The sequence below is a fragment of the Grammomys surdaster genome, unplaced genomic scaffold (genome assembly GCF_004785775.1).
Source record: "Grammomys surdaster isolate TR1022 unplaced genomic scaffold, NIH_TR_1.0 185, whole genome shotgun sequence".
NCBI lineage: Eukaryota > Metazoa > Chordata > Mammalia > Rodentia > Muridae > Grammomys > Grammomys surdaster.
In genome coordinates this window covers 13,418,847-13,445,692 of record NW_021604630.1, presented here as the reverse complement: position 1 = coordinate 13,445,692, position 26,846 = coordinate 13,418,847, and the positions used below count along the sequence as shown (strand labels likewise).

Genomic DNA, 26,846 nt, shown 5'->3' with positions numbered 1-26,846 from the left:
GTGTGTGTGTGTGTGTGTGTGTGTGTGTGTGTGTGTGTGTGTGTGTGTGTGTGTTTGTGTGTGTGTGTTCTGGGTGGGGAGAGGATCTGGGAGCTGGGGATAGCATCTAGCCTTTGGGGAGGAGCTCCGGCTTGTCCCAGAGAAGATTTTCCTTAGTTTGGTGGAGGCAGGCTATAAGTGAGAAGAGGCCTGCTATGGGAGATTTAGCTGCAGCTCTGTAGGCAACTATCTTTTGCATGTTTCCCATGGCAACAAGTATTCCTATGACTCTGCAGTAAAGATGTTTTATTTTTCTTTCCATTTAAATATTAAAATTAATTGAACTTTGGCATTCAACTGTATGTGTATAATTAGGATATACCTAAATATAAACTACATGCATTAGAAGGGATCGATCCATTTGTTAGCTTCTCTGAGTCCTAAAATAAACATCTTAGCTCCTTTGTTTTAATAAGTATGTGTATGTTGTGTTACGTTATGAAAAATAAATCACTATAGGAATAACACCACCTATGGCTTTAAGTGGTCTACCAGTGTTTCAACATTTGCAGTGGAAGTGTGAAATAAATAAGGTGATACATGATGTTTCTCTTCTGATTTTTCTCTTCTGACCATCTATTCCTTTAATATTGGATAGTCTTGACTTATCAAGTACTGCCAAAAAAGACTGGCTACTCCTAAGATGAGTGTTACTAATTTAAATTTCACAATGGAAGCAGAAGCAAAGTACAGTGATAATTGGGCTATTTAATTATTCATGTGTATACTAGAACTTAAAGCAGAGTGTCTGAGACTTTGACATATATTGCTGTCAGTTTTCAATTCAGGGCAACAGAAAGTACTCTTGGCTGATGCATTGCTAATCAGGCAAGTCAAATGGGTTGGTTGCATAAAGAAAGATGTAGACAGACATGATGCTGTCCTCTAGAATAAGCTGTTGTAAGATACAATGGAGTGTAAATATTTACTCCTAAAAATGTGATTTTGTACAGTTTATTCAGCAGATTTAATGACTATATAATATGTTCTGAGTTCTGTATGAGGTTTCATGGAAACTATAGATTCACACTTAGAGCCCTTCTTTGGTTTAATTTTAGCTAATATCACTTCATTTTAGAGCCTTATGTAGAAAAAATACTATTAAGTACAGCCAGATATCGATAAAGGTATATATGTGTGTAAGTTTTATTATTGTGTATAATGTTTGTTTGTTAGGCATTATCACGAAGTGCCTAAGAAATTTCCACAATGTTTATTGTTTTTCCATCAAAAAAATTACTATCAGTTGCTGTCCAGTCTCAACAATACTTGATGCTACTAGCAATCTTACAAATTCAAGTCATGTATAGGAACATGCTGGTGCTGTATTTCTGTTCTGTTTGCTATTATCCAATGGCTAACCATATGACTCACTTTAATCCACATATCTGACAGCCACAAATCTTTCCTGATATGTTCACATATTCTGTAAATATTGGGGGAATTTTTATATATCCTGGTAGCATTTGTGATATATCATATTATGGATATTATTTCTCAGTCCATTATATATTCATTTTATTGGTGGTTATTTAGAAAGTATATTTCAATGTAAAGATATTGCTCACAGTTTTAATCATACACTACTTATGATACACTGTGGCCTGTGACTTTTAATCTCTCAAGCTACAAAGGTATTTTCATTATAAATCCTTAAGGTTTAAACTGTCTTATGCTAGTGTTTAGTAGAGACTGAAGTTTATTCTGTCATACAGGTATCCAGTTATTCTATTATTATTTGCTATAAACACATTGGATAACTTCATTGCCCTGGTGAAGATCAAATGTTTGTAGAAAACAATCTGTTTGTGAAATCTTTTTTATTCTGCTGTACCAATGGCTGTGCTGTGTCAATTCTGCCTTGATGACTGCAGCTTTGGAGTCAGGTTTTCAGTCCTCTAACACTGTACTTTGTCAGGATTGCTGACACTAGCATAATAATCTTGAGAAATTGAACCAATAATTAAATATTTAAGTGTGGTTTAGGTAACATATGGATAATTAGAGCATCTAGTCCTTAGTATTAGTGTAGTAATTATAGCTTAACTATATAGTGATGCTTCAGTATTAAAATTAGTTGGTGTTACATTACCTTAATTATACGGCTAACCCACTTGAATAAAAATGGAAATATAACTTCATATTGCTAGAACTACAACATTCTGTTTTTAAATTGCTTTAAGCTATAAGTAGATGGATGATCACTAGAGAATTTAACAGCAACTGATATTTGAAGTAGAAAGAACTCATAGTTACTTATTCCAATTCCTGTGGTGAATTCTCTCATTATATTGATATGACTCTTGCACATAGTAATTAATTTTCACTAGTTTATGCTTCAATTCCTACTTTGCCCTTTGAGAGTAATTGGCCTGACGATAGAATTTGCAGTAGCATGTTCAATGTAAGAAATGTTTTGCTATTGTCCTATTATTTATATCATACCTCCTAGAAGTACCTGGGAAATATTATTTGGAAATAATGAATGGGATGCATAATTACACAGTGTCCAACCTATTTTGATAAGCTGTCATGGCTAGTTAAATGCTTCTTACTTCAAATCTTGGAAACTTTGTCTAAATCTATTTGTTCAATAGCATAGTTGGCAGACCCTTTGAAAGTGTGAAGAAACTTTAACTTAATTGCAACGTTTGTCTTAATTATAGCCAAAATATGAAAAACTTATCCCTCTTGTGGTTTACCTGAGGGACGATACCCAGTGTATATAGTAGAGAACTGATTTCTTTATTCAGCACAATATAAAGAGACAATGATGAGTCACTCCAGGTAGTTAAAGTATTTGCACCTTTGTGACATGCATATAATAACAAATGCCGAAAGTAGATAACTCAGATAATCTGTATCTCTATATGTTCAAAATGAAATTTCCCCACTCACAAAAGTGCCAATTGTAGTTTGAATTGTTTACAATGCCAATTGTAATTTGAAAGGCTTTGGATCCATATATCAGGTTAATATGTTATTACATGATTTTCCCCATGAAAAATTGTTTATTTTTATGTATTTATTTTAATTCAGGAAAGCTTATTGAAATGCTTAAGATTGGTTCAGTTTTCACATGCTTAAAAACCATTTGAGAGCTGCTCACCATCATGTTCAACATTAAATCAAAATATAAGAAATCCTCAAACTAGTCTAGTAAATTATATATACTTTTTAACCAAATTCCATTTTTGTAATTAGTTTGAAATTGTTTATGTATATTACTTGTTTAAACACTGCCTGTTATTCAAAACAGAATATGCTACTTTAATAACACTTGTATTTTTTTACAATTATTGCATTTAATTACAGAGAGAAAGAGAGAGAGAGAGACAGAGACAGAGAGACAGAGTGAGAGACAGAGACATGGAGAGAGACAGAAAGAGACAAGGAGAGAGGGAAGGAAGGAAAAGGAGGGAGGGAAGGTCAAGGAAGAGAGAAAGCACAAAGTACAGTCCTATGACTTGCTAGTCACACACTGACACATACCACATTACTAAAAGCTTATAGCTACAACATAAAACTCATCTCTTACCCCAAAGAAAATAAGATTTTTCTGATCCAAATATGAGTGACAATGGCCTGGAAATACACCGCCCAAATTCCATATTTGTAGAAATGCTTTTGTGGAGTTTTGTTGCTGTTGTTACTGTTAGTGGATGAAAGAAATTCAAAGCACCTGCAAGATATACTAGTAGCAAGCTCAGTCTGTTGAGTGCAGCAAATGGGGACATTTCTGTCATAGGTTTGAAATGGAATCTCATGGCAGTCTTACTTTGGGTGTTACTGGAAAAGAAGAAACTTCCAAAACTATTTACCTGATAGTCATGATGCCATTAGGAAATACACAGAGATTGACAGTAATTAGCTACTGAAGGAGTTAAAGATAGTCCAAAGTCATTTAACTCTGGGTCAATAACACTCCTACTGGCTAGCATCATAGAATTTCTGATAAGTCAATCAGACTAAACTAAATTTTTTTGAAAGATGTGAGTTTTCTTAGTTCAAAAATTACTGTCAATTCAGAGCAGATGAAACTGAGACATTGCCTCTGGCTGATATCCCTGAGTCCCCACTTTACATATTTTGGGCAGATGATCCTTAAATCAATAGTACATTAGGATAGGTTGGCCATGAGTAGATCTGATGCATAAAGGAAATATAAATATTACAGTCATTTCCTGATTAATCATTTTATAGAGATCAAAGTAGAGAATCTTAAGCACTCAGAATACTCAATGTGTTTAAAGTCATTACTAAATGTCAAACACAGCATAAACAAAGCATTCATAATCTCTTCTACACAATTGACTATCAAACGGGTGAGAAATAAGCTTGACTTTCTCTTTAGAAATAAATTGAATCTTGTTGAGTACTGGGTAAAATTTATTTTTTCCTTCTACTTAAATGTGTGCAAGTTGTCTTTTATTGAAAATTGGAGCCATAATCTGTCTTAAGATATTAACTTATCTTTAGGTGTGTTCTTACCTAAATGCTATTCGAAGGACTCAATCATATCAGACACGAGTAATTTCAATAATGATAGTGTTAACCAACAAAACACTAAGAAGGCATTGGCCACAGATACCTTCCTTAAGGTAGTGTGACATTGTTATGATATATAACTTCAAAATTCAGATATTACATTTTGGATGATGCCTGAAAGAGGTTAGTAGTAGGTTGTAATAAGTAGTGAGACTCAGAGAACATTGTTATTGAAAATTCCTGGTCTGTTTTTATTCAAACAAGAAAATGTAAACATAGCTTATAAAAGGGTATTTTTAAAAGCCTTATAGCTTTAGTTGCTCAAGTAAGCGATAAAGTTTCAAGGTCATTTTCATAAAGTAGAATAAGATCAAGATTTACAGTTGTAGAGATCACTTGTAAATGTAGAATGTCCTCTTGGATATCACCTTCAATCCTGTAATTGTGGTTTCTCTGTTGAGCCTTTGCTTTTCAGAGACTTGTTTCATGAAGTTCTTTGTGCAAACAGCTCTGAGTCTTGTCTCAGAGGGGAAAAATCACTTTGGATCATCGTGATGGGAAGACTGGAGAGAAGTCTTTTCCTGATGCTCTGAAATAAAGAGAAATGAGGCAGTTCTGTCAGCAACAGAAGAGTGTATCAAAAGACAAAACAAATGAACAAATAACAACAACAAAACCCAACTGGTGCCCTCTACTTCTCCTGCTTGGAATTTTATAACTACATTCTGCTGTCTTTTGACTTTCCTCTTGCTGAGTTTTCTTCCACAAACTATTGTCCTTTAGTCTGAGACCATTGCAATGAAACAATGAAGGTCACTCAACATGTAAAATATGATGTTTTCCTGTTAATTTCTTGATTTTTAATGCACATTGTGAAAATTTTAATTTGACAAAATTCTGAGGGTACACTCTTGAAGGATTGCAATAATGATTACAATAATAATGATTTTCATTTATGTTTTTATATTCACAAAACTGGAACTCTTTATTGAAAATGCCACATTATCCCAATTTATTTATTAAAACCCCATCATTAATATTGATAATATATTAAAGATTTAAACATGTAAACTCATGATGACCTACTTTTTGATCATGATAAAAAGAACTAGCATAAGGAAATGTTATTAAATTATTATATATGAGAGTAAATAATTGATAAGAACAAATGAAGATTTTATAATGAGCCAAAAAAAATAGACAAAGTAATGAAAAAGATTGTCCTAAAAATTAAATGGGCGTGAAATCACTGTAACAAAAAGTGAGAATATAGTTTTGTGCTGACTCTGTAAGGATAGTTAGTTAAATCTGGTTCACTGATGCTTTTTTTTTTCAGGTCCTTCTAAGTTTTCTCTTTCATAAATGATATTTTGCTTTCCTTTAGGCTTGAATCACCAACCAGATCCTTGATAATGGAGGCCCCAAGAGGGGTCCAGGTGAGCGCTGCTGCAGGTGACTTCAAGGCTACCTGCAGGAAGGAGCTGCATTTGCAGTCCACAGAAGGGGAGGTGAGTCTCTCAGGCAGGGTTGACTTTAACTGCTGAAGGTGCCGCTTTTTTACATCACTTGAATCAGGTTCCAGGAGATACACAGAGGTGCTTCATGAGAAATTACCAGCTTTGGAAATCGTGATGTCTCTCTAATACTATATTCTGTAAGCTCCTTCTACTTTCTACTAAAATGTACTCATTCCAAAAACACTTTTAAATAGACCTGCAAATACTTGTTGCTTTGATGTTAGCTTTACACATTAAAATGAAACAGTCCCTCTTTATGTGTCTCTTTGGATCTTTAGATTGTTTCTTCCAACTGTTAATCAGCGTGAACTGTTATAGTCAGAAAACAAGAATTTTGGAAAGAATGCTCAAGCCCAACAGGATCACTATAGATGAAAATCATTATATAGGTATTTCAGAATACCTGAAGATGAAATTTGGAAAGTGTTTACCAGAAAACAATTAATTCACTGCATAGCTAAATACAGTTAACCCAATGTAAATATTACACAGGGTATATATATGTCGAAAATTGTACAACATCCACTAATTTACAATTTTATACTTTTATATATCTGATTAAACTTACTTTAGAAGAAAGTACTAAAGTGTTTTTTACTAAAGCGTTGTGATGTTGGTTGGTTTGTTTCCCTGCCTAACATCAACAAGACCACAAAAGGACAAACTGATTACTTATCAAAAACATAATCCTTACCTTTAGATAGATTCTAGACTACTTCATATCATCAGATTTGGTATTCAGGCATTCAAAGTAATAGTTGAAATGAAGAATGGATTGAACAGAAAATATAAGGTTGTGCTATGGACTACCTCTATCATTTTTAGACACAATGCTAGGAGGAACTGCAGATTTGGCATTGAAGGAAACACATGAGTCATAACTATAAATGAAGAGTTTTAATGATATGACCACATACACAATGCAATAATCACACACAACAACAAGCACGCTAGAATGTTGCTGAGGGAGACTTTTAATTCCAAAAATTGATTAACATTTTCATGGAGACAAATCCTATTGATATCAGCAGGTACGAATGAAATAAACAGATTCTTGTTAGGGATGACAGGCAGCAGCACTGAGTTCCAAGCTCTGGGGTGCAATTCTAGTCACAGGATTGGGTTTCAGAGCAGATGGATTGTGTGACTTTATGGGGCAAAGCAGAACAGACATACCAATTTCAGAGGTTGGAAAGTGAACATCACAGTAACTGCACTGGCAGTAGACAGAGAGGTGGGCAAGCCCATCCGTGCTGCCACCTGGAGAGACTCAGGAATATGGCGTTGACATCAGTATCTCAGTTCTTCTAGCTTCCTGCCTTATGTTTCATCTCAATGAAAGCAAATCTCCTTCCAGTTGCCAACATGAATGGATTCATTAGGAAACTTGTCCCCTTTACCCATGTGAAGATATTACCAAAGCATATAGTTAATATATACTCCACCTCAGATGTGGAACAAATAGCCCACAGTAAGGGAATCAGATATAAAACAACTCTGAGCTTGTATTTACAGTGCAAGCTATGAGCAAGATCCATTGCAGCTGATGGTGTTAGGGGACTCGAGCAAGCCATGCAAGATGTGTGACTTGGGGCAAGACCCTGGTTTCATTTGAAATGAGAAGGGAATAAAAGAGCTTTGAACAGTAGGAGTGTCGTGGTTCCATTTACATTTCGTGGAATGTCACCCCAGCAGTATGATGACTAGAGAGAGACCCAAATGGATGCACACTGCAGCAAAGCCCCCAGCAGAAGCCCAATAAGAAATATCTAGGGCAAGGAAGGAGGAAATTCAGCACTGGCTCATCCTTCCTTCACTTATGGTCTAGGCAACTCAGAGTCTATGATTAAGAATAAGATATGGGTCAATGAATGAGATAGCTTAGTGATTAAAGGTACACACTGCCACGTCTGGTGACCTCAGTTCAATCCCCAGGGCCAGAGGGTAGAAGCAGAAAAACAACTTTTATTAGCATCCTCAGACCTCCACACAGGTACAGTGATATACACACACACACACACACACACACACAAACACACACACAGAAGAAGAATGAGAGAGAAATACAAAATAACGAATCAGTGTATTAGAAATTATTAAATAAGTGAAGTAACTCCCCAAACAGAAAGGTTAGTGAAACTGGTTGTTGAAACCAGTTGACATTTAATAGATAATTTAAGCATGATAATATGTAGAATTATCAGTTCTTGTCAAGATTTCCTAAGTCACCTGTTCTTTATACTGGGAGACTTTTCTTAATGTTTTAAAAAATGATTTTACTCATTCTTTCACAAGTATTAAAAAAAAACAGGCAATGTAGTATGCTTTTAATTAATTCCCTCCCTCGTCAGTAATGCCAATCCAGCTGGTATGCTTCTTTTTCTATATAGCCTTCAGACATGACTAAGAAGCTAAATACAAAGAAACTACCATGGCCGCTCATTTTCTGTGTGTATGCCGTGGTTGTTACTGCTGCTATTTTTAATAACTGGGCTCCTTGAGTAGATTAGCAACACTACATTTCATGTTGGAAACTTGTTCTCAGAACTCCAGTACTCAAATTGGAAGACAACAGCAAAGCCTGTGGACAAAGCACAGACTTGTAAGTCTGTTCAAAACATCCTAAGCAGCAATCGTCTCTGTTGGCATGCAATGTTCTGTGGGAGGTACCATGCTGAACTCAAATAACTTTTGTTTTGTTTTGTTTGTTTTTGTTTGTTCTTTTCTTCCTAGATTTTTCTAAATGCAGATTCAATCCGGCTGGGAAATCTACCAATTGGTTCCTTTTCTTCTTCACCCAGCACCTCAAATTCTCGACAGACAGTGTACGAACTGTGCGTCTGCCCCAATGGCAAACTCTACCTTTCTCCAGCCGGGGTAGGCTCCACCTGTCAGTCCAGTAGTGGCATTTGCTTGTGGAGCTGAAGCGACTGATTTCTCCTCACACCAGAATAGCCTTTTGTTCCCGTCCGTCTGCTTCACGGTTTTGCTCGGTTTCCCCTGTGATCAGTCCAGAGCGTCTTCAGATGGACCACAGAGCAAACTGTTCCAGTATCCGCAGGGATTGGCCTTCATCTTTCCTGATTCACCATACTCAATGCACATAGTGTGACTGACTCGGCCGTGGGAAAAACATCTTCCCCAGAAAACCTGGATCGTGAACTTTGCTCAAAAGGGAGAATAATTTAGGTGCCTTTGCTACGTGGAGTGAAGCACACAGTTTTAGATTTTTTGCAGAACCTGGCTGTGAACTGCGCACGAACACATTACCCAGATGAAATTCCCAAATCCACTGGCTACATGAAATGCTTAACCCCGTCAGAAGACTAATTCTACAGTCCGAAAGCACAATTTTTCCATTCATCTTTTTTGGACGTAAACTTTTATCCCCGAATTTTAAAATTTTGAAGCATTATGTAATGCTTGCTTTACTAAAAAATTAAATTCAATACGTGATTTTTAACTAAATGAAATGACGAGATAGAACCTCTCCCTGAGTTTTTTTGTTTGTTTGTTTCTTTCTTTCTTTCTTTCTTTTGATTCAATGTGTTGATACTCTTTGTCTACTAAGTCTGGAATTTTGTACATTAGATAATTTTGAAAGCTCTCAGCAATATAATATTTACAAAATTAACAAAAAATGCCATTATGCTGTCATTTGTCAGATCTGGATGGCCTTATATAGTATTTATGTGGTTATTGCATGTGACACATTTGCTTTTAACAAACATCATAACTGTTGCAATATAAGATAGGAGAGATATACTAGTGGTGGAAATCCATCGGATATTTCTTTAAAAAATTCACATGGTGTCTTTTACTCTTAGGTTTTAATAATACTCTTTTGTTTGCTCATTTACATTAAACTTGATTTTAGTGCAAAAGTTAGACCAGCCTTTAATTAAATGCTAATGTGATGTGTAATGCTGAGAATGGATTCAGTTTCCACAGGGATGCCATCTTCAAATTTAGTATCTGTCTTTTAATTTGCGGTTAATGTTTAAGAAGGTTACAAATTAAACTATAAATTCCAGAAAAGAACACGGTAAAAAGACAAACAATCAGAAGGGGTGTTGGACATGTGCTTTCTCTGTTGAGGAGTCTAGTCATGTTTCCATTTGACTGTTAGAACTTCTACCAGACTGTTACACTACCCTTACATCATGAATGGAACTCTCTCCACTCTCCACTGCTCATTTTTATAAACGAGTTCCTAATAAATAACACCAGAGTATTATAGCTTTGTTCATCACGGTACTCGGTACTCTTAAACTCACGTTCTTGAAACCGACAGAATACAAGAATGTAAACTTGTATTGTAGATTTCCTAGTTTCCGAAGGCGACTTGATGATTCTAAGGTAAGTCCTTAATTTTTTCCCATCATCCCCTTCTTGCACCTGTGTGCACCATTGACAGGTGGATGGAAGTTACATTTCAGGACTCTGTGACTGCAGAATCTTTGAAAGTCTGTTCTCTATAGCTGAGAGTGAAGCAAACAATTGAAATCTGCTGAAGTAGTTTGGTTAGTTATAATGAGAAAATTGGATAATACAACTGGCAAAGTAACCTATTGGCCAAAGCTATCTCCTTTGGATTCCCAGCATTTCCAGTAGCAGACATAGCTCCATATCACTGAACACACTCTACTTTATACAGACAACTCTGGAAGGTATTGCACTCTGATCATTTTTAAAAAATAGTATTGGACTTGTGCTTTTGGGTTAGTTTATAAATTTGTAAATTAATATCAAAATAAAATCAAAGATTTATAATTACTTGAAAAGTCATAACAGAGAGCCTAATTCACTTCTAACAAAATTTACTATATGAAGTTTACACATTACTCTTTGCAAAACAGTCACAGAGTGTGTAAGGCACAGAATTTGAGAGTCGTGAGTGTTCATCACTGTGTTATGTTGTAGAAGACATCCTACATTAATTTGAGACATACCAAGGTCTTAGCCATGCTAAAGCAATTCTCTAATTTCCTAATCAAACGATGTTAATTCTTCTGATTTGCAATTCTCCCTTGTTTCTAAAGTCTTTAACTAATCAATTAAGCCAAGTTCAGCAATCTGAGAATGTCTACAAGCTTCACTTTACACAGAAAAAGTTATAACCTTTACAACAAAAATATTAAATCATCCTCTGAAGGCTTCTTCCAGCATGAATGAAAAAAGAATACTCAGAATTTATATGCATAGGCCAATATGAGAAGGATGAAGGGTGATGAGAAAACAAAGTGGGAGGGGCAAATTATACACTAGGATTGAGGCCAGCATAGTCTATAGAGTTAAGGCTATATATAGAGAGATCCTGTATCAATCAGCTATGCCATAATTAGAGAATAAATGACGCACAAACAAATTAAGCGAAATGGCTGGCAAATTTTCAACTCTAAAATATTCGGAAATATCCAGACACTAAAGAATCATGCAAAATCAATTCCTGTTAAATAGAAAAGAATGTTGTCAATGACTTCCTTATACAATAGTACATGAATGGCCTGTATTGATTGTTTGACTGCTTTAAGATGCTTTGGGCACAGTAATATCAAAATTTAAGCTTCTATTCAAGGCTTAGAAGATCAACCCTGAAGTCTTTGATTTCCTAATAGAAAATAATTGTTACTTTGATGATAAGGAGGTACAGAAACTGAAGGAAGGATTTATCCATTGCTTCCCAAATGCAATTTTACAGATCATAATGAATGCAGAAGCATACACACACACTACACCTTAATTAAATGATCCAAATTCTACTTTCTTTAAATCACACTTAACAGATATTACTTTTAGTTTTGCCATAATGAACTCTGCTCAGCTAGGTTGTTTCTCCTCCCTTAACTTCATGTTTAGTTTAGGTCTTGTACAGAAGAGCAGAAATGGAGAAATTAGACTAGGAAAGTTGCTGGCATTTCAATTACGATCTACAGTGTTATAAATTCACATGCATTTTCAGTTCATTTTCTCTGGGGCTGAAAAGAACATGCATTGTTATTTTAAGTTCATAAATGGTATGAACTCGAATGATGAAATTTTAAAGCATACAGAAACGGTCTGAACACACTACAAACAATACAAAATGCAATTTCAGTAGTTCATGATCTATTTACCACTATCACCAAAATTTATCACTGGACTTAGTAGTCTTGACTTTCATGATGAATCATAATTTTCACACTATGGAATAGAGTTATTTCTCTAAGTTTAGAAAATGACAATGTTCAATTACAGTACAGTTTTGAAATCTTAGAAAGTAGTGCTGTAAATCTCTGAAAAATATGTGTAGGAATTCTGAATTGGGTTGTGGTTAGATGTAATGCTTTAAATTCTCTTTAGAAATATCCAATCACTTTGGCTGCAGTCTCTTGTGAGAAAAGTATATTAAGCAAGGTATTTCTTTTTGGTCATGTTCATCTCTTAGTTTCATTGATTCTTTTAAGAAAATATTTTTTTAAAAAAGAAAGAAAATATTTAATGATCTTCACAGAGTCCTTGAGACTGCCAAGCTATAATTTTCGATGATCTATTCCTTAAAGAGCTGTTCATCCATGTCAAAAGCAAAACTTCCCAGCATCCTATTCTTTTCCTCCATATTCCTTGATTTCCACTTACCAATTGAATATCAGTTCCTTTTGAGGAAATCAGGTTTGGTTGATGTTTTTAATGATATGGATACTATTAAGTAAAAGAAGAATGTTTGTAGCTATCACTTAAAATACTGTTTTAGGACTTAAAATAACTCCTGCCAAATATAAGCATCCTGCTTAGTGTTCTATTATTATTGACACTCATCAAAATAAAGCCATGGGCATTTGGGAAAAATATGTTTAGATCAATATGGCCGAGTGCTGAATGTTTAATATCTGTCAAAATTCCTTCGTATTATACCACCCAAATGTCTACCATTCTAATGTCTCTGCTCAACAGTGCCTCATTTTCCAAACACGTCATTGGTACAGTAATATCACTAATTATTCATCTGTGCAAACATAGAATCTCTTTGTAAGGAAGCAATAGACATGAGAAGATCTGATGCTGTTAGCATTATAGTTCATAGCATCCAATGTCAATATCACATTTAATTATAATTAAAAGTATTTAACGGTCTAATTCTCTATATACAACCACCATCACCAAACTCATTTTTAAGTTTTATACATTTGAGGTATGCTTTCCTTAATTGCCTGTAGCTTTGGTCTAATTAGAATTGCTCATGTGACCCTACTTAAACATTCATTAAGCCATTTGCTTTATACATTAGCATATATTATGGTAAAGATTACTGCAGAATATCATTATCAAAAGGAAAATAATATCACATTTATCCCCAATTATAAATTAATGAATGATCTCATTGAACACTTTTGTAGATATTGCTTTAAACTGCAGTCAAGTAGTCACTTGAAATGTCAAAGACCAAAGATCAGGATTTATTTTGTATTTAGTTCTAGACCACTATTGCTTCTACTAATTTATTAAAATAAGTAGGGGTTATAATTACAAGGAACTAAACATGCTTTTGGCAGAAATATGAGCTGCAGCCATTAGTTACTGTTTTAGTTGTAGAAAGAACATGTCAGTAGTATGCTCTGCATATTTTTTATACATAGGTAATGAATGCCTCAGTATTCTTAAAACAAGGAAATAAAAACTACACCCAAAATGGCCTCAGGATGGATTAACTTGGTTGAGTTTAAATTTTCATTGCTTGCCAAATATATCTCTGGAAAATATAATTAATATCAAATACTTCTAGAACTAGAGGGCTATTTTTTAAATGTTAATTGATATGGGTCAGTCTTTGGGACTGTAAAGACAAAAATTAATTAATGGATGTGCGGTACAATGAACTGTGATTCTTCATGGGTTTCCAGTTTTAAATATTTCATTTATTTGAATATTTATAAATAAAAGTCAAACAGGGTTAAAGATGTGCAAGGATATTTCCTAAAAATGGAGACACAATTTGGAGTTTGTTTCTTTATTTATACAATTCTTTAAATCAGGTCCATGATTAATTTATTTTGTTTTGTATCTTTCATGTAAATGTTTTCTTGTATATATAGATATATGAAAAAATGGAACTATTTTCGTACACATACTATGCAATATGTTTGTACAATTGCAAAATTACCAAAATTACAAAAGCTGTGCTTTTGTATTCTATCTTGCTTTATGTAAAAAAAAAAAAATCAACCTTTTTCTATTTAAAAGGACTCCTTCCTATGAACTGTAGATAACTTACCTATTCAAAAATCAGTCTATTGTATCTTCTGTTTAGTTTGGGTGGGGTCTATTTCTTTTGGGTGTAAACAAAGCAAAATTTTGGCAGTGGGAATTCTTTTCTCAGAAATGAGTCCATACGAAGCATGCAACAAGCGCATATCATTTAAAATCTTTCTTGTAATTCTTGTATTTTTTGTCCTGATTTCGGTGCTACTGTGTAACCATGATTAAATGTGATAGTCAAACAAAGAGGATCAGAGTTCAGGTGCTATCATTTCATTTATCTTCCTTAAAAACAAAACAAAAAAGTTGGAGAAATATTAGCCTTGAATAGATACCTTTCCAATAACGTGTTTTCTGATAAATACCACTTCCGTGAATATATGTGCATTGATGAAATTAAGTTTAATGTATACACTTGATCAAATTCTTCACCATATTTTTTCTCTCAAACTTATATCCAGTGGAACTAAGAATCTGAAAATGATTTAACAATAGGATTAATTCTCTTAACAGGAGATTAGCAAACAGTTTTATCTGTTCTGAAATTCTGCTGGCTTATACTGGGATAAAATTAAACAAGCATGTTATGTGTACAAATACCTATATGTTTATATGTGTACTAAGTGCCAACCCAATACACCAGAGCAAATATAAACACAGGTTAATTAGTATCTCCTATTTTATGTTTCATTTCTTCTTTTTTTCTGCTATATTCAGTAAAGAACTGATCCAGTTTGAAAAAAAATGACAGGAATGTTGTTACTATAGAAGAATGCAGACAGCCTATTTCTATAATCCCTTGAGAATGGCATTCTTTATCAACTTAAAAAATAAGTCAGTATCCATTGAAAAGTATCTTTTTGGAAAACACTGATAACCTTCTTTATTTCATGTCCAATTATTTTTATAAACTGATTCAACTTTTTAAAACAAAAATTGAACACTTATACCCAGCAAGGTTTTTCAAATGTTAACTCTAAGTAGAATATAAGAGAATGCTTTCAGTTTGAGTATCATATATTCCTTGACTGTACTTAACCTTTGAAAATGATTTAAATGGTTTCAAATGTTTGTTTGCACATTTATCTCTGTCAGATCCTCTAGGCTATTTGCTAGCAAATCATTTTAATACAGTAATGTCTGGTTTGGTACACATTGTCTTTGCTGAGAGAGAAGTTTGTGAGGGAAGGAGAGGAAAGGGGAACAAAATGATCAATTTTATCGATATTCACAATATTGTTTATAAGACCAAATATATGTTGTTGTTTTCTGTAGCATCCAAGTTTATGACACCAGCTGGTTTATCTTACAATTCAATTCAGCTATGAGCCCAGACCATATATGGCAAGAGCCTAGTCCTACAACACCCTGCTCTGACCTGCAGAACTCACATTACCCACATTTGTCTGAAAGATACAGATCAGAAGATTTCTTAAACCTTCCTTAAATTTGATAGTTTGCTATGGTGATACAAGGAAGAAGTCCATTTAAACTGTGGATCACAAATTGCAAAGGATATTGACAACTCAATGAATCGACAACTCAATGAAGAGGTCCTGAAGATGAGTTCTGAAGGGCTCTGAAGTGTGAAGATGGAGTGTGTGGGCTTCCTTACATATCTTCACTAAGCAACAATTGGCTAAACCTAGAATTTGGGACCTTATTAAGCTTCATCGAGCAGGCATGGCCACTTTTTTTTTTAACATTACAATGTGATTTATTATTTTTTTTTAAAGACGGTTCACTTAGTACTTTTTTTCCTAATTGGATATTTTATTTATTTACATTTCAAATGTTAGACCCTTTCTCAGTTTCCCCTCTGCAAAGCTTCTATCCCATGCCCCCTTACCCTGCTTCTTTGAGGGTGCTCCCCCGCCCACCCACCAACTCATGTCTCAACATCCTAGCATTCCTTTACACTGGGGCATCAAGGCTTCACAAAACCAAGGGTTTCCCCTCTCACTGATGCCAGATAAGGCCCTTTCGGCTCCTTTAGTCCTTCTCCTAATTCCTCTATTGGGGTCCCTGTGCTCAGTCCAATGGTTGGGTGTGAGCATCCGCATCTTTATTGGTCAGGATCTGGCAGAGTCTCTCAGGAGACAGCTCTAACAGGCTCTTGTCAGCAAACATTTATTGGCATCTGCAATAGTGTCTGGGTTTGGTGTCTGCATATGGGATGGATCCCCAGGTGGGGCAGTCTCTGAATGGCCTTTCCTTCAGTTTCTGCTCTACTCTTTGTTCCTGTATTTCCTTTATATAGGAGCAATCCTGGGTTAAAATTTTGGAGATGGGTGGGTGGTCCCATCCCTCAAGCAGAGGGCCATGCCTAAATTCTGGATATGGTCTCAACAGGTTCTTCTTCCCATTTGTTGAGTATTTCAGCTAATATAATCACCTTGGGGTCCTTAGGAGGTTCTTGCTTTCCTGGCATCTGGGGCTTTCTGGTTGTTACCCCCAGTTCTCCATCCCCCATTGCAACACACCTCTGCTCAATTTCCTGACCCTTTGTATGTACATGTCTTCCATCTCCTCTCACAGCTGATTCTGCCCCTTTTCCCCTCCCCCTCTTCTCTTCCTCCCAAATCTTCCCACCCTCTACTTTCCTTGATTATTTTGTTCCTCCTCCTAAGTAGGACTGAAGCATCCACATTTGAGGAAGACCTCAGATGATAAAAAGACCTCCCATACTCATGGATTGGCAGGACTAATATAGTAAAAATGGCCATCTTGCCAAAAGTAATTTACAGATTCAATGCAATTCTCATCAAAATTCCAACTCGTTTGTTCATAGCGTTAGAAAGGGCATGGTCACTTTTTAATTTCATCTTACTCTGCACTCTACAGAGAATGAGCTATGGGGCTAGAATTTCCCAACTGCATCCCATCTTCAATAGTCATCTTGAACTAGAATGCTAATGTTCAGTAGCCCAGGAAATAACAAATGTCTTGGGATTTCTTTGTCAGGAACCAGGTCAAAAAGCAAACATTATTAATACCTCTTCTTATGAGGTCATAAGAGCTCTCTATTAATAATCAAAGACAGATGAAATTATATAGCAGTATATATGAATACACTTTATCCATATGTATAATTTCATGTGGGTATATTGAAAAATGTAAGTAGGGTACAAATACTTAGCCAGATATCTCTACTGCAATATTTTAGAACATTTTGGCATCTTGCTAATATGTTGCTACAAAACCAGCACCCATTTGAATGTTAGCAGTCTAGCATTTGCCACTCAAAAGCAACTGTCTTTTCAGACTACAGGACAAGGTTTAAAAGGAAGATAAACTCTGACATCATTTTTCCCTCCTAACAAGACATGCTGCCATGTAAATGGGCCTATTGTCGTAAACAGGACTAGCCACTCCAATAATCAATAGGGATATTTTTTAAAAGTAAGCATAATGAAATAAAAAAGTTACTTTAATGCAACAGAGGACTCACTTGATATTAACAGTATACAGTAACAGATACATTACACCATTAGTCATTAAAGGGATACCCTTGACATGTGATATACACGAGCTCAGGAGGATGAGGTGGAGTGTGAGTTCAAGGCCAACCAGTACGACAGAGAACACCAGTGTCAGTCTTCAAAGTTGAGTGAAAAATTGCTTAAACTTCAATTGAACACACACATTTGGGAATATAGTGTAGTGAGAATGCATTTGTCTAATATTTTCTGGTTTGGATTTACTCTCTTGTACTGAAAAAATAAAGAAAGATCTCAAAAGAAAGAAAGAGCATCAAAGTATTATAGCGTTTTCATATTTAAGTGAAGTACCACTCCTTCTTATATATATTTATCTTAAATTCAAAGATTTGTTGTTGTCTAATACTTACTCTGAAATAAAGAAAATATAAAAATGATTTTATTTCATGCATGTTGCTTTAATGCATAATGTTTATTTGATTAAAGTTAAAAATTATATTAAAAGTTCTCTCACCTATTAAACTGTTTAAAAATTAAGAAAACAAGTCATTAAAAGATTACATGCTTTAAAGAATGAGAATCTTAATTAATTAATATGATACATTAAAATATGCATAAACTGAAGAAGATATAAAACTATCGAGCATTACTTGAAAGGATATGAGGTACTTTAACTTGCTTTATACTTGCAAATACATGCAGCTATATTTACACAGATTTTATGAGAGCTCTGAATCCATGAATGTCTAGTAATGTTTTTAGCACATAGTAATAGCACATACCATTGGGTAAATTAATCATACAAAAAATATCTTGGTGAAATAATACTACTTAAGTCCTAGAAAAATACAAATTCAATTATTTCCTCATACCTAACTTTACTAAGATTTAGAATGAATAAACTATCACAATTAAGAGGATACAGATGTAATGGGGAAAGTAGCCTATTGTCTTTCAAGAGTAATTATGGAAACATCGTCACAAAAGAAGATAAAACCAAAATTCTAGAAATATATTTTCCTTGTCTCTTTGAATTAGTCTATTATCAAATAGATTCTATTAGAACATATAGATAATCTTGAGTTTATAGTCAACTTAGCATACTCCAAAATGTCTTCAATGTTTAGATAGATGTATTAATATAATTTAATGTGAGTATTTGAAAGTTACCTGTGTGGCCAGGAAGACAGATCAAAAGATAAAGTGCTTTTCACAGCATGAGGACATGAATTCTGACACTGGCACCAAGGAAATGCCCAACTGCCACGTCTACCTACCTGCACTCCCAGCACTGGGCATGTAGAACCCAGAATAAGCTGTCTAGCTAGACATATGTTGAAAAAAACGAGCTCCGGGTTCAATGAGAGAGCTCTTCTCAATAAATAAAGTGAACAGTAACTGAAGAAGATATAGAGCATCAACCTCAGGACTCCATATAGTCCATATATATGTATCATGCTTACCTGTGCATATACTCCCAAATACAGAAAACATGCACAAAACACACACACGCACACACACACACACACACACGCAAAGACAACATATATACAAAAAGAAAAAAGTAGTCTGCAAGCCTTGAAAATTAAATGTAATAAAAATTGTGTTTGCTTTAATCGTATTTTTGTTTATTATTATTCCTTAAATGTCAATTTCTTTTCTAATGAGAGAGAGAAAGGGTGTGGATCCAGAGGATCACAAAGTAAGGAAGAACTTGAATGAGTTGGGGGTGGGGAGACCTGTAATGAGAATATATTGTTTGAAATATATCTTCAACAAACACGAGTGGCAAATAATAATTAATAATTAATAATAATAACAATAATAATAAATGAAATGAATCCTAATGATATTCTGCTATACTCATCAGGGTGACTTTCCAGTCATAATCAAAGAGGCTTCCCCTGGCAGCAAATAGGAACAGGTGCAGAGACCCAAAGCCAGGTATTATGCAGAGATCCATCCGTAACCTTCAGAGATGGAGAACCTGAAGAAGAGGGCTATAAAAGACTGTAAGAATCAGAAGGGATGAAGGACACCAGAAGAATGTGGCCCATTGAATCAACTAAGCAGGCTTCAAATGGGCTTAAAGACAGAAGTGGCAAGAATGAAGCCTACATAAGTCTGCACCAGGTCCTCGACATATATGCAATAGCTGTTAGCTCAGTATTTTGGTGGGACTCCTAACAGTGGAAAGGTGAGTCTCTGACACTTTTGCCAGCTATTTGGATGTGTTTTTTTCCTATTGGGTTACCTTGTCCAGTCTTGATATGAGAGCTTTTGCCTTGTCTTATTGTATCTTGCTTTGTCTTCTTTTGCTGTTGTCTTTTGGAGTCCTGCTCTACTTTGCGTAGGAAATGGAGGGGGAATGATCTAGAGGATATGGGAGGCTGAGGAACTGGAGGAAGAGGAAACAGTGGTTGGGATGTATACCATGAAAGAAGAATTTATTTTCAGTAAAACAAAACTTTAAAATGTGTTAACTGAATGATAAATGAATTTGTTAGTAGTTGAAAGAACAAAATAAAATGTTAAAACAAAGTAAATCTCCATTTTAATTTTGTTTTCTATATTCTAATATTATTTGTTGTGATTGTGAATGCCTATCCATCTTAGATTAAAATACTTAGACATAAAATTGCTTTGACATTTTAAGAAGGTTAGAAATTTAAAATCAAAGCATGAGATTCTAATCTGCATGTTTCTTTGCATGTCATGTGAGGATCTGGTACTCAAAGCTAACTGAGGGCTTGAGACAGACTATCTCAAACATGAAACCACTTTGCATGATCAAGTGTCAGCATCACAGAGGTATGAAATGGAGCACACAGAGGATGATACTAAAATCTCTTCAGAAAACAGTGACTTGATGACTAATCATGGCAGCTAATTGGGAGTGGTCCTTTGGTTATGTCTGATTGGCTCTGAATGAGCAGTGATGTGATTTCAAACTTATTCCAGTAGACAATGGGCCTAATTCTTTGAAATAGAAACAAAGGCGTTTATACAGTGAATGATTTAAGACATATCCATATTACTTTGATAACCTTACAGCTGCATATTTTTAGATGTTAGATACAATTTTCTTTTACTCTAATGTGGAAGCATGGCATATAATCAAAGTAGTGAATTTGAGGGAATGAAGAATAGAGATGACAAGTTGTCAAGCACTTGATAAATTACATTCAATCATGTAATTCAAAATGCAAAATAAAATTATGTGAGTTATAAAAATTGTCTAATCTCCCCAGAATGACAGTACTTAATAAACTATTTTTCAGAGCATTGAACAAAAATCCATGTCTCAGCATATATTATGTATGCCAATTAAAAAAACATAAGTTTGATTAAACTTAATTACTCCTGTTTTTATACACACCCATATAATGCTTGTTTAAGGAAATTAGCTAATAATTTTCTAGTATTTTTTTCAGTTTTAATGCATATACTTCTTCATTTATTTACTATATCACATTGACGACCTGTACATCAGATACAATTGTGAGACTGTTGAATAAAGTACACCTATTAAAGAAATATGGCTGAAAATTAAATTGGTGTTTCTATGCTGATGAGCAATAGCAGGTCATAAATAACACAAAACTAAACAAACATGTATGGTAAAGCATCGCAAAATTGTAAGTTCTATGAAACAATATGTAACAAACAATGGCATGGTGAGTATTCCCATAACGATGAACACAGTAAGAATATAAAGAGCCTTAATATTTCAAGACCAAGACATAAAGGCTTTCTTTCCCATTTTTATAGTATTCTATTGTAGTGTGCTTCTTGAGTCTAGACGGTATCATGCATGCGTTGAAATGAGAAATAAAAGTCAGATACCAGTGTTCACTTCAATTTTTAATCAACAGCTGAATTCCAAACCACAAACTGATGCCAACATCTCCATCCTGACTTTCTGTCTTCTACAGACCCAGTAGTCATGTTCTAACCAATACCAAGAGTGCTGTTGGCCTGGTCTCCAGGTCACATGTAGAAAACTGTACATGTTTGAATATATGTGTAAGAGCTTGTCTGGCGTAAGATTTTTATTCAATATGGAATGCCTCTCTCAAGAAAAAAATGATATTTTAATAAGAATTACAATTTTTGATATCAGAAAGAGGACTCTTAATTCGTAACATGACCACCTTCTACCAGAAAATCATAGGTACTCTGAATTTTTACCCTTATAAAATTATTGCGAACATCAAGTATGAGTCTTGTCATATTAAAGAATCTCTCTCTCTCTCTCTCTCTCTCTCTCTCTCTCTCTCTCTCTCTCTCTCTCTCTCTCTCCCTCTCTCTCTCCCTCTCTCTCTCTCTCTTTCTCTCATCTTATTCAGTTTTTCTTGTTTGTTTACCTGTTTTCCTCTTGATGGGACCCTATCAGAATAAATAAACTGACCTTGTTATTATAGTAAAATACAGATGACATAAGAGTCAAAATAAGGTTAATTTCATGGGACTAATGTGATTATATTAAAAAAATACAAAAAGTGCTTATTTTAAAGATTATGTGAAAGTAAAGTTAGAACAGTGTTTGAACCTAGAAGCTATCTTTAAAGTGGAGTAGTTGTCTTTCATCTACATATTTTTAAATTAAAGTTGTAATTTAAAGCTTTCCAAAAAGGTATTTTCTCTTCAATGTGTATCTATCCTACATTGGGGAAAATCATTCCACCATTAGTTACACAGGAAATTCTTTATCTGGGATTATAAGGAGTAGACTTCTGTGCAGTGGTCCCTAAATTTTACACTGTCACACAGATACTTGGTCAGAGAATTCAGATACATGGTCAGGGAGTTCCAAATAGTTCCTGGCTACAGACCAGTTATTCTGCCTTGTTAGGAAAACAGTATCTGTGTTCAAACTTGTGAATGAATCGTAGAAATTAGTTGTATAATTTGAATAGAATACTGAATAAAAATGAATAATCAAAAATTAACAGATGGAAGTCAATTGTTCTCAGTTAACATACATAATTGGCTTTAGATGAATGCTAGTATTTGCATATAAACCCATCCATGGTAACTTCAGTCAACTAATATTTCCACTGTATAATATAAAATAAATCTAGATCCTTTAAATTCTGTACTTGTGCAGGCCATGTTTCTCAGGCCATAGTGTTGGGATTATTCTTTTTGCAATATGAGGCCCATAAAAGGAAAATAATCTCAAATATAATCAATATAAAATATACATATAATCATTACATACATATGAAAGAAATTATCTGTTTCAAAATATTGAGTATACTGTTAGGAAAAGTTAGAATTTTCCTGAACCTTGTGTTCTAAAGACAAAGTCACAGCATCCGTCTGGTAGATCAAACTGCCTGTAACTCCAGCTCCAGTGGGGCCTGATTCATCTCAGAACACCAACATTTATGAACACACAGCCCAAATACACATCCACATGACTAAAAACTAAGTTTAATAAAACTACATTTGTACATTTGAGTACTTTTTAGACTTTACAAGAAATTGAGCTTTTTATATAAAATAAGAATAGGATACATAATTGTCTTCTTTATACTCTTTACACATTTCTCCAAAATATTTATCATACAGCATAAGGTAACCGTCCTTCATGCAGGCAGTCAGAGCATGTGGCTGTCAGTTAAATCAACTGGATGTCCTAGCTGTAAAGGAGTAGCAACTGCAAGAACAAAATCTGCTTTCTAAAAGTTTAGGTTTCCTAGCACTTAGTAGGTATGGGGGTCAGTTTTTAGTACAGTCCTCTTTGTAATAGCTTTCATAAAGAAACTTTAAATAGCAGAATCCTATTTTCATCACGCAGAAATGTCCTAGTCTTATCAAAACTTTGACCTTTCAAATAAAGATATACAGGTAGAATGCTGTTCATCAAAGTGACTTTCTGCTTCAGTGAAGTGTGTAGCAATCTTGCATTACCTGATTGGGACACACCCTTAATTAGACTTGGAAAACTGAGGAGTGATAGGGTTCCCCCATACAGCAGACAGTTAATACCTCTGGGAGACTTTTCCTTGATTGAAAACCTAATTTTTAACAAAATAAAAACAAATTTTTAAAAAAATCCAATGTGTGATGTAAGAATTTTCTGGGGATTTTAATATATTTTGCTTGTTTTTTATAATCTTGTTATGAAAAGTTATTAACTAGTAGTGGATATAAAAAACCTGTTTTCAAGGACAGAAACAATGGTTCTGCTCTTAAAGGCACATACTACTCTTTCAGAGTTCTTGCATTCAGTTCCAGCGCCATGTCTGGTACATGAAACTGCCTCAACCCCAGCTCCAGCAGCTGTGGGTCTTCAAAGGATACCTGCATTTGCATGTAGGCGTGCCTCATACCTACAGTTAAAACTAAAATAAACAAAATCACATTTGCATATCAGAGTATATTTTAGACTTTTTAAAAAATTGAAATCATTATTTAGAATAAAAGCTTAATAGTTCTCATTTTTAACATAACAAGAAAATAAATAAATTTTACAATATAAGTCAATTTATGGAGGTAGACTAACGTCTGTCAGTTTGACTGGTGCACTAGTATAATTTTAAGGTGTATGAGGGTACTTCTTGTAGTATATTAAATAGTTTAACTTTAAATAATCTCTTTAACTAAATTATTGCTATAACAAATTCCTTATATTCTAATATTATTTTTATAAATTGTACTATATATTTTCAAAACATTTATGTTAAATGAATATAAATTATTAAATATATATTAAATAATATAAATTATTAAATATATATTATATACAATATATATTAATATATTCATTTACATTAAATGAATATAAAAATGAATTATTAAGTATATACATATTTTAAATTCTAATGCATGACATATTTAAATTCAAGTAAATATATTTGACAAAAATTACAGTCACATATATCTGTTTCATATTAAGTAGAAATTTTTTTTATTATTTTATTTATTTACATCCAAGTGTTGCTCTCTATAGGGTTCCAACCTCTCAGAGTTCTTCCCCAACCCCCCTCCCCTTTCACCTCTGAGAGGTTGCAGATCTCTCCCCACCACTCACCCCCATATCCTCTCACTGTAGGACATCAAGTCTCTACAGGATTAGATGCATCCTCTCTCACTGGAGCCAGACAAGGCAGTCCTCTGCTACATATATGCTGGGCTGGAGGGGGCTTGGGGTCGGGTAGTGAGGACCAGCCTCTGTATGCTCTTTGCTTTGTACCTTGGTCTCTGAGAGCTCTCAGTGTTCCGATTAGTTGACACTGTTCATCTTCCTGTGAGGTTGCCTTCCCCTTCAGTTTCTTCAATCCTTCCCCTAATTTTTCCATAGGGGACCCTGATTTCTGTCCAGTGCTGTGTTTCAAATTAAATTCTTTCTGTTTCATATAATATCTGTTTCATACTCATTAGAAACCTTATCCTTCTTCAAAATTGAGCACTTTAGGAATAATTTTTGTTTTATGAAATAATATTATAAATAATATAAAGTTGTGTTACCAAATAAATTCTGGAATTAAATAGTTATAAGAGGGGGTAGATCTTTTCATGGTTATTTTGGAAATACACTTTTATTTTTCATTATTGAAGATATTGTGCAAATGTCTACTTTTACTGTCAGTTTATCTAAAAGAAACAGCATTCAGGAGATAGCAGTAGCCACCACCAGTGAGAATGGGAAAGGGGCTGAGTACTGACTGACATTACATTGAGAAAGTGTTTGTAATTATTTGTTCCTTTGAACATTAGTTCTACAAAATCCCAGCAGTGGGGTGGGGAAAGTTAGAAAATGGTCTTGGCAACAACAGTCACAAAGTGTCTGAGCAAGTGTCAACAAATGAAATACACATAATTATAAATAGAAAGCAACCTGTCTTCTTGTGAAACCTTCCAGCATGGACTGAGTAACTTGCAGAATGGAATAGAAGGAAGATGACCTTTATTTAACCATAGGATTTGTTGTACAGCAATAATGATCTCATTGGATCATGCGTCATTCCAACCTCAAGTATTTACAAGTTGTTATTTTATTTTTAACTTTTAAATATGTTAACCTTGTATTGCCTTCACAAAGAAATGCAATTTAGTTTCACATTCCACCCATAGTAACAGTTAATGTTGCACTTGGAATATTGTGCACAGCAGGTAAAATCGATTTGATTTTCTGTTTGTTTGTTTGCTTGCTTGCTTGTTTCTTAGTGAGGATAGTACAATTCACTGTACTTGTATGCTTTTATATCAGCATATAAAGCAGTTCCATGGTTCATCATGAAGGTTTCATATGTTTTTTACAAAGCTCTCTCTCTCTGTGTACCCCAGTGCTCAGCCTTCAGTTCTCTGCTACATGTGTCACTGTCACATTTGCCCTACGGACATCACCCACCTGTCTTTAAATCCTCTTTAATTATCTCATGGTGGAGTTGTCTTTCTTGTTTCATGACCTGTAACCACCCATCCAGCCACCCATGTATGCGCACAGTATATAAACATTAAAATCTAAACATAGTCAATGTGAAATACTCATCTTTGTGAGTGTATCTCACCGACATTAATAATTTCCCAGTCTGTCAATTTTCTTTCAAGTTTTATTTTACATTGTTGTCTGAATATTTACCATATTTTTTATCATACATTTGACTGATGGATATATAGGCTAGGTCCATTTTCTTTTAATTGTGAATAATATCATATCAAACAAGCTAAATAGGATTCTAGGGGAAATATGCCAAAAAGTACAATTTTAAAATGAGCCATTCTGAACTGATTCAAAAATAAAGGCTATTGAATAAGAAGTTTAAAAACATATTAGGTCCTTTAACATTGATGGATTCTATGATGAGCAAACTGCAAAAACCCTGATTTGGTTGACTTTTGTGCCATCTGTAACGTATCTAACCACATGATAACAGGCTAGTCTATGTTAGCTAGTACACATTTCCACAAAATGAACTGGTATATATTAAGTAGGCTAGAATCAATGGCTCATCAACATGTCAGCTTGGGTGGTTTAGATATATTTGCAAACATGGAATAATTTTTTCTTTTTAATTTGTAACATGTCAATAGGAGTTGGAAAATATATTATACTATATTATATTATATTATATTATATTATATTATATTATATTATATTATATTATATTATATT

At 34.3% G+C, this 26,846-nt stretch overlaps 1 protein-coding gene across 2 annotated transcripts in view; it reads left to right on the top strand.

Moving 5' to 3' along the window:
• Sgcz (sarcoglycan zeta) overlaps positions 1 to 9,676 on the top strand; it is a 1,017,502-nt gene extending 1,007,826 nt beyond the window's left edge. The window contains exons 7-8 of one of the 2 annotated variants that reach the window (XM_028768238.1): positions 5,912 to 6,035; positions 8,778 to 9,676. In XM_028768238.1, coding sequence (XP_028624071.1) covers positions 5,912 to 6,035; positions 8,778 to 8,969 — 316 coding nt within the window. In that variant the 3' untranslated portion in view covers positions 8,970 to 9,676. The remainder of the gene's footprint in view (positions 1 to 5,911; positions 6,036 to 8,777) is intronic. The other variant, XM_028768239.1, reaches the window with a different exon arrangement.
• The last annotated feature ends 17,170 nt before the right edge of the window (positions 9,677 to 26,846 follow it).